This window comes from Penaeus monodon, chromosome 38 (assembly GCF_015228065.2).
Source record: "Penaeus monodon isolate SGIC_2016 chromosome 38, NSTDA_Pmon_1, whole genome shotgun sequence".
Classification (NCBI taxonomy): Eukaryota; Metazoa; Arthropoda; class Malacostraca; order Decapoda; family Penaeidae; genus Penaeus; species Penaeus monodon.
In genome coordinates, this window is record NC_051423.1 from 13,287,834 (window position 1) to 13,300,333 (window position 12,500).

At 44.3% G+C, this 12,500-nt stretch overlaps 1 protein-coding gene across 2 annotated transcripts in view; it reads right to left on the reverse strand.

The window, feature by feature from the left end:
* Window positions 1–12,424, reverse strand: part of LOC119596935 (zinc finger protein 628-like) — a 25,796-nt gene extending 13,372 nt beyond the window's left edge. Inside the window, exons 1-3 of one of the 2 annotated variants that reach the window (XM_037946314.1) lie at window positions 12,254–12,409; window positions 2,414–2,523; window positions 2,107–2,235 (exon numbers count right to left, since the gene is read on the reverse strand). In XM_037946314.1, coding sequence (XP_037802242.1) covers window positions 2,107–2,235; window positions 2,414–2,515 — 231 coding nt within the window. In that variant the 5' untranslated portion in view covers window positions 2,516–2,523; window positions 12,254–12,409. Of the gene's footprint in view, window positions 1–2,106; window positions 2,236–2,413; window positions 2,524–12,253 lie in introns of both variants that reach the window. The other variant, XM_037946316.1, reaches the window with a different exon arrangement.
* Window positions 12,425–12,500: the final 76 nt, after the last annotated feature.

The window sequence follows — 12,500 nt, forward strand, 5'->3', positions numbered from 1 at the left end:
ATATAGATATACATATAAATATAGATATACATATAAATACAGATATACATATAAATATAGATATACATATAAATATATATACATATATAAATATATATATCATCATCAATAACGGTATGCTCATGTTTGAGCAGCCGTGGACCTCTCCACCATCCTTCGCCACTCAACTCGATCTTGTGCTTTTCTTTCCACTTGCATCATCGACAGCCCACAAATATCTTTGATGTTGTCGCTCAATCTTGTCATTGGTTTGCCTCTTCCTCTGTTTCCTATCAACATCCCTGTCAGCAAGTATTTCTCAATACTTTTACTTCTCATCACATGACCAGTAAACTTTAGTTTCGTTTTGTTCAACATGTCCAACAGTCGTTCTTTACAATTTACTTTTCTCAGCATACATACATACATATTGTGTGTGTGTGTGTGTGTGTGTGTGTGTGTGTGTGTGTGTGTGTGTGTGTGTGTGTGTGTGTGTGTGTGTGTGTGTGTGTGTGTGTGTGTGTGTGTGTGTGCATGCACGCTCGGACGCACAGACGCACACACATTTATGTTTTGGATATAGGTGAAATGGTATGTGAGTAATCCTGAAATATGAGTAAATTAAGAGGTAAGAGGCTATAAGATAGTATCTGACAGACTGATGAGTTTAGTTGGCATTAGAAGTGATAATGAATTACATCTGTGTATGCTCTGTAAGTGGGCTGTAAGATGGAAGAGAAGAGAAAAAATATTTCAGGGGTTAACTGGATGTAGTAGTGGAGAGTACCCAAGGGAAAACAAGTGATGATTAGATCAGACATCAAAGTGAACAGAGATGACAAAGTGATAATGGGCAGATAGTGTCCAGGAGAAACGTGACAGTGGTAGAGGGCAGAGGGTGGTGAATTTAATAAAAAAAGCTGGAAAAGGATTTGGTGATTATGAATTATCAGAGAAAGAAAGAATACTAGTACAATGTACAAGAGTGGAGAAGGTGCACATCAGTTGAATATATCCCACCCCTGATTTTTCAAGTTTCACTTAGGCAAAACTTAGTTGCAGGCATTCCAAGTGCTTAACCCTTTACTGCTAGGCATGCCCGGACTATATTGCGGGTGACGTGTATTGGTGCATTGGTCCCATTTTCCAGGGTCATATACGATCATGCCGCACACACTATGGTGCCGACACGATTGCCCAGCGGGACTACGAATTTAGTCCAGGAAGGACGGCTTTCGTAACGGGAAACAAAACATACAGAATCACATTTTTATCAACAAAACTGAGTATTTAAGTTTTCATAAATACTTAAACAACAATGATGTACCAGTAGGTAACTCTGAGATACATAATTGTATAGTGTGGCAGGGGCAATGTGGTAGGGGAAAAATCAGGGGGTTTGACTAAATGAAATATGCTATATAAATGTATCAGAATGAGTAATTCACATTCACTACACTCCATCCACTAGAAGAATCAGGCAGAAAAACAAGATTATGTGATTTGCTCAAGGAGAGAAGGGCCTAGAAGGGGAATGGGGGTATAGGGGTGTGGTTGAATTAAAATTTCAAAACAGTATCAAATGACTAGCAGCCAGTACACTCATTTGTGACAAAAATGTAGCAGTAAATTTTTATTATAAAGTTTGGCCAGGCTGGAGGGCATTTGTGCTTGGGGTATTGTCTGGGTCACAGCCAGGCTCCCAAGCTGTTATGCTGTGATTGGACATTACCTGGCATTTCTGAAATTTTGAAATTTTCCCCATGTCATGATACAATGTTAATAAGCAGGAATCAATTAAAGCAGTGGCAAAGGAGAACGTAGTTAGGCAACACGCAAAATAACTTGGGAGATGAGGAAGAGGAAGAGAGTGAAGGCTGTCAAATCCTGGGAGAAGGTGAGACAGGGACGTTGTAGTGGTGAAAGGGTGCTGGACAACTGGGCAACTATGCAGAAATAGTGAGATAGACAACTAGGAAGGTGCTTGCTGTGACTCTGATCAGAGGAAGGAAGACAGGGAGACTTGATGGAAGAGACGGCAATCCGTGCATTTTATACATGTGTGATATATTTCCATGTGTCTGAATGTGTATGCACATATGTATTCTAAATAGATATATCAATAACCTGCATGACTTCAGGAGATGATGTTCCTGCAGATCTAGGTGAAAGGTGGGATGTGTGATTGGCTGGAGAGACAGTACTGCTACCATAGAATAATTCGACAAGCTCATATGGTTCCACACGACCTTCAACCTATAGTGCAAAGAGTAGAAAAGGAAATCAGATAAAAAAAAAATTAATTCAATACATACACACACATCTATATACTTTCCTTTATTTCAAACTAAATTTATCTATATTAGAATATATGACCAATAATCTCTCATTATAATCTGCTAACCATAATATATTACTACATATGACTTCCTACCGCAGGTGATAGCTGCAAGGGTTCATTCATAGGGTTCAAAGATGCAAATCTCTCTTCTGGATGAATTCCTTGGCCATTAGCTGCCTTGGATGCTGCTGCCATCTGGAAAACTGACAAATGTATTAAATTCAATAGGATGCCATAGACAGGGTTTGTCACAGGATATACTCAGCTTACTATATTCTCTTTTAGCCCTTGAGGATGACTGGACAAATATGTGGCACAACAATGTAGTAAACTATAGTTGTTATTTACTCTACTTCAATTTGTACAAAAAATCTACATTAATCATTTGGATCCAAGTGATGGGGATGTCTCATCATGAAAAAAATTGGCTGCATTGCAGGTAATGGGAATGTGTCAACATGGAAAAATTGGCTAAGAGCCAGGGTGACATAAGCATTTTGTCACAATATTTTGTTGCTGAACAGAAGGTGATGGGAATGTCTTGCCACTGAATGTATAAAGCTCTCAGAGGGAGATCAGTAAGTGGACATTAGGAAAGAGCTCTTGATTATTTCCACTGGTAAATAAGGTTGGAATGAACAATGTGTTAGCCCAACCAGGAAGAGTGCTAGCTCCAGCAGAGATACTTTTTCCATGCAAAGGAGGCAAGGAGTCCTGATACTGTGCTGGAGTGTTTATGTGGGTCAGGCCTACATCACAAACAACTGGGAGAGTCACCACTCAAGTAAACTTAAAGCCCGGTTCACATGCGAGCCACAAGGCACCAAGATCCAACAAATTAAGAGACCTGAAAGGAGTGAAATGTTATTTCAACACCTTATGGGAATCTTAGTACATTTTGCATATATACATAGTATGCATGTTTTTTTTCAGGATAAAAAAAACTGGTACATTTACTTAATATCATTACTGAAACCACAAGAAGCATTCCAAATTCCTGTAACATACACTTACAAAGATTTTCACCTACACAAACATCTAATGAATGTACATACATGCCATGGTGCGCATGTCCCATATTCCGGGGCATATATGGCCATGCCATGAGTTTTTTCTTTTTATATATACATGTGTGTGTGTGTGTGTGTGTGTGTGTGTGTGTGTGTGTGTGTGTGTGTGTGTGTGTGTGTGTGTGTGTGTGTGTGTGTGTGTGTGTGTGTGTGAGAGTGTGAGTGTGTGTGCGTGCGTTCATTCATGCGTACGTTGAGTACGTGTACGTAAATGTGCATGTCCGTACACATACGTGTCTGATCGGCAATTCGAGTCGATGAGTGATCAAGTGGAAGCGTGTGCGTGCATGCATGTATGTTTGTGTGTCTGTTTGTGTGCACGTGTATGCGTTTGTGTGTGTGTGTGTGTGTGTGTGTGTGTGTGTGTGTGTGTGTGTGTGTGTGTGTGTGTGTGTGTGTGTGTGTGTGTGTGTGTGTGTGTGTGTGTGAGCATACCTGTGTGTTTACATGTATGTACGTGTATTTGTGAGTATTGCAGGAGTGGGTGGAGGTTGAGAGTGTGACATAGATGTGCAAAATTTTCAAGTCAAGCGAAGGATCGAGGAAGAAGAAACAAACAAACGGAAAAAAAAAATCATGTATTTATAAAAACACTGAACATTAAATTATATCTATATGGAAGTAATAATATAAACCTATTGAAACTAAAGTTTATCTTATAAAATAACGTGAAAAAAAACTGCAAAAGAAAATACAACAAAACCTATGGTTTCAACTCCATGATACCACACACTGCTTATCTTATTTAGACTACAGAGTGAATAATGATCAACTATGGAGTCTATATAACAACAAAAATATCCAACAGCCTTATTTATCAGAAAATATGGCAAATAGAGACCTTAGAAAATAATAATACTGAAAATACAACATAGGTTCTTAGTATTACGAAGAAAAGGCAAGGGATGCTGGTATTGGGCATGAGCGGTCGCGCATGCTAGGGTGACGATATGAGCCCACGGCAGCGGGCTCACAACGAGGCCCGGGTCACTATGAATACTACCTATCAGAAGGGGTTAATACATACATGCGTGTCTCTAGAATTAAGTTTAATAGTGACAAACAATCTTGATAATCAAACTGTATACTGAAACTGGTTTATAAAAATAGGCTATGAATTGTAGACCGACCCTAGACCCAGACTTTTCCCCTAAGTTTATATCAGTGTTTTAACTTCAGAACTGGAAATGCTCAACTTCCTTTTGAAAGTTAACCCCTTGGAACCTGGTGAGGTGTCTATCAGGTTGTGAAAAAAATTGGCTTGAGGGCTAAGTGACATGAACATGCCATCAGGAAAAAAATTAACTGAAGGCTGGGGTGACAGGAACACATCATGAGAATTTCGGATGATGGCTCAAAGACAGGAATGATGGGATGAAGAGAACATGACATGAGAATTTTGGCTGAAGGCCAGGATAAAAAGTGATCCCAAAAGTGCACAAAGCTCTGGGATAGTAATCAAGACTCAGTGGGCATTAGGAAGGAGATATTATATTATTTCCATCGGTAAACAAGTGTGGAATGACCCTTTCATGAGCAATGGCTGAAAGAGCACTGGCTCCTGGGATGACACTATTTCTGTGCTTGGGATCCTATTCCTGCCCACCATGACCATTGGCACAGGGTGTATTACTGAAAATTTAATATTACAAAAATTTTAAACATTTACATAAGTAACAAAATGTTACTTATTATTATTGTTATAGACTACCTTGAGAAATGTGAAGTCTGTCCAAGGAAAACATTTTAGTACCATATTGATACAGCATAACAAATGACAAATATAGACATTGGAAAATGGCTTTGAAAAAAAAAAAAGGCCTACACAGAAAAATACAAAATAAGACTGCAAAGGGGAGCAAAGAGTCTTGACACGGTCTACAAGCTACACACCCAGGAGAGTTACTAATCAAATAAGCCATGTGCAGTTAGTGAAGCACCTAGATCCAATGGGTTAATTCCTGTACATTTACCAGAAGACAACAACCGGCTTTTAAATAAAAAAAATATTTAGGAAAATCTGAATTCATATAAAACAAAAAGTGAAACACCTCAGCCAGGGTTTAATCATGTATATGAAAATTTTCTGGCATTGCATATTTCCAATTCATATTCATAACTTGACCCTATCATGACAGCAGCTGCTTGTGGCATATTGGGCATTTCAGGGTGTATGTGAAGGAAGCTGCTCTAAGGAAAAATTCGAAGCAGAGGAAGCATAAAGTAACATGCTCTCTATGCAGGTTACTTTGAATAAGGCAAATCATTAGAAGATCCTAACTCTGTAAAGAGTTGTGTAGGCTTTGCTTCTAAAAACACTAGCTGAAACAGATAAAAATTTCCATGTAAATTCTTGTAACTTAAGATCTTTTAGATCTCCCTGATAATCTATTATCAAACAAGAAACTAGAATACATGCGGTGGCTATATTTCATTTAAATAAATAGTCTATGAAGTGTAGAGACTGTGGCAGCACCAGGTTAGGAGTATTTTTGAGTTTTTATTACAGATCACAATAAGTTTCATATGGATTTGAAATGAATACAGCTTATATAATTAGGATAAAAACCATACCATCTTACCTCTTATCATCATCATCATCAAGGGACTAACGCCGACGGGGGCGCATGGCCGCATCCACCATTCACTTCCAGCCACCGAGGATCCCTCAGTGAGTCTCCAGGCGGCACACGGCCCCCTCTCTATTCCTCCGAAAGGCTCGTCGAGCTGCCCAAGCATGATCTCCTAGGACGCCCACGGTCTCCTCCACCCAGGGTTTTCTTCAGAGGACAACCTATGGGCAGGGTCTCCATGGGAGGCGAGCTAGGTGGCCATTTGCCCGATTGGGGATCCGGATTATGGGAAGTTCAGGGCCTAACGCCATTCCGTGTAACCGGCCGTTGGGGGCACTGGTCCTGGCCCACTGTTCCGGGATGATCCGGCGAAGGGACTTGTTACAAAAGGGATCAAGGCGAGACTCCAAAAGGGACTGGGTACGTCCGGTTTTGCTTACATAGAGCAAACTGGAAGTATCAGGCCTTGAAAAACACCACTTGGTCCTTCTGCATAGGTTCCGACTCTCCCAAAACCCCTTTTTGGGTCGAGTTCATGGCCCTTTTCCCTGGGGGGCCCCAAAAACCCCCCCCCCAAAGACTTCTTGGTCTGACACCCGAGATATGGACTACGCTACCAGGGGATGTAAAACTTTCTGTGACTTCAAAGTCCTCCGCCCCAAAGCATGGGTCGTGAGCGGGGGCCCCCCAACAGTCCCCAAAGTCTTAATCTTTGGGCTTGGGCCAGGGACCTCTAGGGGCCCAGGGGCTTTCGCCTATTGCTTATGCCAAAAGGGGACCACAAAGTGCTCCCAAGACTCAGATAGGTGGGAACTCGTCGGGGAAATCAAGGGGCTGAGACCTTAAATTTCCTAGTTTGCTCCGCACTGACTTTGGGTAGTAGCTCTGGCCATTATCCGTCCATACAAGTGTTTAAAAGTGTGGGGCAAGGACACAGCCTTGCTCACCCCCTGAAATTACAGGAAGGGAAATGCTCCCGGGCTCTGGGGCCTAGTAGGGGGTTGCGGATGCCCTTCAGAAGAAATTTGGGCGGAACCTTGCCTGGTAGCTGGGGGCAGTGTAATGCCCCGTTTGTTCTACAGTCCTCTTACCCCTTTCCCCTTCCAGAGAGGGATGACCACCCCCTCAGCAGGCAGGGGGGAAAGGTAGCCCTAGACTGGGGCCCAAAAAAAGGCATCAGGGCTGTATCAGGCCACGAGCCATAGATTCATCCCCAGCCTTTTCAGTTCGCGGGGATATCACATATGGCCCGACTTTCCTCCTTTCAGCTTGGAAATCGCCAGCCTTAAACCCCTGTTGGGTTAGGAGGTTCCTCGCTGATGGGGGGGTCCGGCCAGGGACCTGCGACATCGCTTGCATCCAACTAACTTTGGAGGGTTCACCTGGTACAACTTTAAAAAAACCACCCAACTTTTACAGAACCCCCTGATCTAATGATCGGCCCCTTTCCGCTGATTTCCGGATTGGGAGTCATCTTGAGGAGGGGGTTAGGGGTTTAGTTTTCTCAAGGGGTTGGTAGGAGAGGGGGAAGGGGCTTTCCAAGAAAAGGCCTTCGACGCTCCTCAGCAAGATTCCTGATGGACTGTTCCTTTTCCCTTGTCGCAGTGTCCGAGCCCCACGCCCATGGAACACGCAAGACTTGATTCCATTCAGCCGAGCCTTGTGACACGCTTCAGTGGGGCCCTAATGTCTCCAGGAAGATGGTATTCTGCCTTTTCCTTGGGGGTACGCCAAGGACTCCTGACTGCTTTTAGTGTTACGCGCTTGAAGGACTCCCACAAGGCAACTGGGTCCGTCAGGTTGCTGGTTTCTGTGAATCTCAGGGGACTGGGCCCTGGCGAACCCACGGGCACACTCCTCCCCCCTTAGTCTGCCAAGTAAACACCTTTGGTGGCACTGGGGGGACGGGAGTTTTGAAGTGGACCCGCAGGGTTAGCCACAGCCCTATGGTCGGTGCCACAGAAATCAGGCAGCCCCCTAAAAACCCTGCAGTTCTGGAGGATTCGCTATCGCGGCTGACAAGAAAGGGGGTCGATCTCCTTGGGCCCACATTAGGGGCCCTATCGCTGTACCAAGTCCACGATGGCGGGGTTTAGCAAAATCCCGGAGAGGGAGCTATTTTTGCTTGGGTGGAATCAGCTCCCAAGCCATGGGGGCCCACAGACATCTCGAGGGCCAACTCGGTCACAGCCGGATACCGCATTGAAGTCGCCCCGAACATCGAAAAGCTCGGGCCGGGGGCAATCGTCTGCCACAGATGGAGTTGGGGGGTGAAAGCCTCTTTCAGTCGGGTTTTTTATACATCATTGGGGGGCTATAGGGGCAATAAAGAGAAAGAACCCAAAGCATGCTTCAGTCTCAAAGCCTTTGGATAACGCTCATCAACCGGTTCACCTCGACTCCGCGGACTGAAGTCGCCCGGAGATGGCTATGGCACACCCTGGGGGTGTGACCATCCTGCGGCCCGACCTTTATGGGGGTTAAACCACCCCAAATGATCATGGCCGCAACCAGTCTTCTCACCTCTGAGGGGCAGGCCACCTCAAATCCCAGTCGCTTTTTAAATTTCCCGGGGATAACAGAGGTAACCGCCTTTTCCCGCCGGGGAAGGACCGGGATGTTCCCAAACGCCTACCCGGAAAGCACGCCTTTTAATTTGGCGCTCGGGTGGGCACTTTCCCAGTGTACGCCACCTCTCGGGCCGCCCCCACCAACACAGCCCCAAAAAAAAGGGGTCGGGCAGGCTGTGGACCGCCTATCCACCTGTGGGTTCCGGGGCTTTCCCCCAAGCTTCATGGTGGGTTGGGGGCCTGCCGGGGCAGAGGCGGACGATAACTCTATTTCCAAACCTAGGCCCCCGACATTTGCCCTGCCAGCGGGACTCACAGCCCCCGGCCTTACTTGCTGGGGGGGGGGACAACCCCCTCCCCCCAGCATTTGCCCTTTATAACGGACTTGCCAGAGGGGCATTCTGTGGGGGGGAGGACGGCAAGGCCACCCCCCCCGACCGCCCCATTACCCCAGGGTGGCTAGGGGGCAGGAGTTGGTACGTAGCCAGAGCGTGTCCACACGCCGGTGGGCCATAACTCCGTACCTCTGGGGCCTCCTGCTGCTCCGAGATCCCCCACAGATTTAGCCTGGGACCGCAAGGTACCCAGTTACCCATGGGTGGCCATGAGGAGGCACTGCAGAAGTCTTGATGATGGAGAGGCTGTGACCTGGCAGGGGAGACTTATGCAGAAGCTGCTCCCTTTTTCGCACTGGGCTAGCCAGGGTTGGAAGCTGCAAGCGAGAAGGCATGCAAGCACTCAACACTATCTAGGCTACCACACCATCGCTTCACATCACCATGCGCGTGAAGCACCCACCCATCTTACCTCTTAGCCCTCCCTTTATAAACCTTCCTCTTACCTCCCGGAGAGAATACATAAATAAATACATACATACATACATATGTACTATACATCTATACGTATCTATATCTACACACACACATACACACACACACACACACACACACACACACACACACACACACACACACACACACACACACACACACGCAATTACTCTCTATGCACATAATTTAACATGTGTCATATTCCTGATGATTTGCAATCACTGATTCCTAAACCTAATAATCATACAAGAGCCATCAGAAACTGGTAAATTTCTTTTTTACTTTGATACTTCAGTGTGGATAAAAATGAAAAAAAAATACATATATCCTGTTGTATGACACAAAGCTTCAGAAAAATCACAAACGAAAATCTTGCTAAATGAATTTTGTAAAACCTGACACTGCATCATAGTCTATGATGCAGGCAAGTAGGCCCTTCTCCACAATCTGATTAATCCCTGTTATAGACACGGCAGTTTGTAGGGGAGATGGAGACCGTTCCAGTAGAAGTATTGAGGGAGGAATAAGAATGGCCAGGAATGGGTCTGGCAATGAAGTCAGTCTGGGTTAATAATGCTTCAGATGTAACTGTGGCAAGGCAGGAATGTTTGGGGCAGCTGTGGAAGGAAGCTTTGCCTACTTGTTTTGGAGGCATTGCTGCAAGAGGAGAGTGTTGTCAGAATAAGAGGCTGTAGAGGGGATCACAAAAAGTAAATCCCATTTGGCTGGGCTAAACAGAGTATTCAGAACGTTGTAGAGGTGGGGTAGTAAGAAGGAGTAGTGTTGAGAGGTAGATAATAAGGCTGAAGAGTAGTAATAAGGGAGGTGAGGGATAGTTGAAGAAAGCTTTGGGGGTGTAGGGGATTAAGTTGAGGATGTTGGGAGAGGAGGAATGTTTTCTGGAGGTTGAGTAATGACCTGGGTGTATGGTTTGGGCTGGACTGAGGCGACATTAGGTATTGAGGAGGTAGTGTTAAGAGTCATGGTCAAAAGAACGCCTGGGGTAGGGGAATTGGGAGAATTTAAATGTGGGGCTAGTTAATAAAGGTGCAAGCCTCAGTGCCCCTAATAAGGGTGCAAAGTCTTAATTACTGGTCATGGTATGCCTGAAGTATATTAGGGAGAGAAATGTCTACCCTTTAGGGACCCCTTGATGGGTAAAGGCTAGTCAACTAATACCTTGCCCATGGCTCCCTCAACCCATTCATGACTGGCACAAAGTGAGTCTTTCATCTTTTCAACTTGGATCTTACACCTTAGGAAGTGGATAATGGAAGGACATGGAGAAGAGAAAGAAATGGATAGGGAAGAAAAAAAAGACTGCAAAATTAGTTGAGTCAAGGGCTGAGGCCCAAGGTAGGGTGATTCCCAATACTGGGTCAGTCTATGTCTCCTAATCCCCCCACAGTAACAATGGGCATGGGATTGGGGGTTTAGGGGGAAAAGACAGGAAAGAGGTTTTGTAGTTTTTCAAGATTTGAAAAGACCTGCCTCAAGAAGTACCATGGATTATTCCTCATTCAGATGCAATTATCACTAAAGTCAAATAATACTAATGACTGGTTTACACACCATCCCCATTACAGCTAACAAGCCAGGTATTATGGCAGTTTCATCTTCCTATTTTGTTCTGAGTTCTGCATAAACTAGTTGCATATTATGTTGATTCCCTTATATTCTTTCAGGGTCTTAACCAATTAATTGCAGTATTAAAAACTGGCTAGTGGCAGACCTATTGACACACAATGGCAGTTTCCCCATTTGTGTCCAGCTTTGTTCAGTACTTCAACCACAACTTTAGGTACCTAATAGCTTGTAGCTGTATTTTATATACAAAAGTTAAAAATGCAAACATTCTGCTTCATTAAGTGACTATATAACCGTAACACCAAACAGATAATGTCAGTACTATAAGAGAACGACGAGCTCCCTCTGATGCGCTGATGATGTGGGATATGACATCATGCAGTATTTGAAGCTTACTAATAATAAAAAAGCATTTGCATAGCTCTAATAGGAAAATTGATTAATTCTCTTGGACATGCCTCCGGGCTGGTTTCAATACTCATTCTAGACCTCGTGAGTATTAAAAATGTAAAATCTCGCCATGTCCGCCATAACCAATTTCCATCTAGATAAATTTTCATGGTTAATATTATTGAGGAAGAGGCAAACCGAAGACAAGACTGAGCGACAACATCAAAGATATTTGCGGGCTGTCGATGGTACAAGTGGAGGGATGGGCGCGGGATCGAGTTGAGTGGCGAAGGATGGTGGAGAGGTCCACGGCTGCTCAAACATGAGCATACCGTTATTGATGATGATTATTGAGGGCTACACACAGAGATAGAGGGTAATGGACACTACCATCTTATAAAGCATAAGAAACAGAGTAATAAACAACACAGTTACATGTGCTGTAGCCTCATATTTACCATGAAATAATAAAACTGTTGATTACATATCACTGCTCTCAGACTCAATACACAAAATCCTCACACTGCCACAGTTCTTAATGTCGCATTTTCTGTGATTTGAAATAAGGTGTTAATAAAGGGGGCGTACAGGAGGGGGTTCCCCCCCCCGGCTAGGGAATAAATAGAATGTAGGAAAGGTTAGGTTTGGATTTTGGGTTCACATGATACCCTGGTTTTGGGACTTGACTTCGTCTCTGAAGGAACGTCGCTCTCTGTAACAAATACGATTTTCATAATAAACTTAAATAATGGTAATAAACATAAAACTATATTTGGTCCACTAAGGTTGGACAAACCATAATGACCTTCAGTACAGAGTTGGTATCTTCTCCCGGCCTGTCATATCCCTAAGGCCCACAATCTCGAACTCAGAACTATTGTTCATGCCAAAGCGGTGCCAAGCCCTCGCTTACCGTCATGAGAAAAGGTCGTTTGTGCGAGGAGAAGGAGACGCTAGAGCGAGGGTCATGAGTGGAGAGGAAGTAAACAAACGCTGTTCTCGCAGGGCTGCCACCGCCGCACTGGGCGGTTCGGGCAGAGTTTAGTATTCGGGACGGAGGGAATGCCATTTTCGGCCTTTCGGACTTTATTAATGGCTTACTTTTAGTGAAGAAGTGGCATTAACATACAGGATATCATCTACTTTACAACTCACGATTG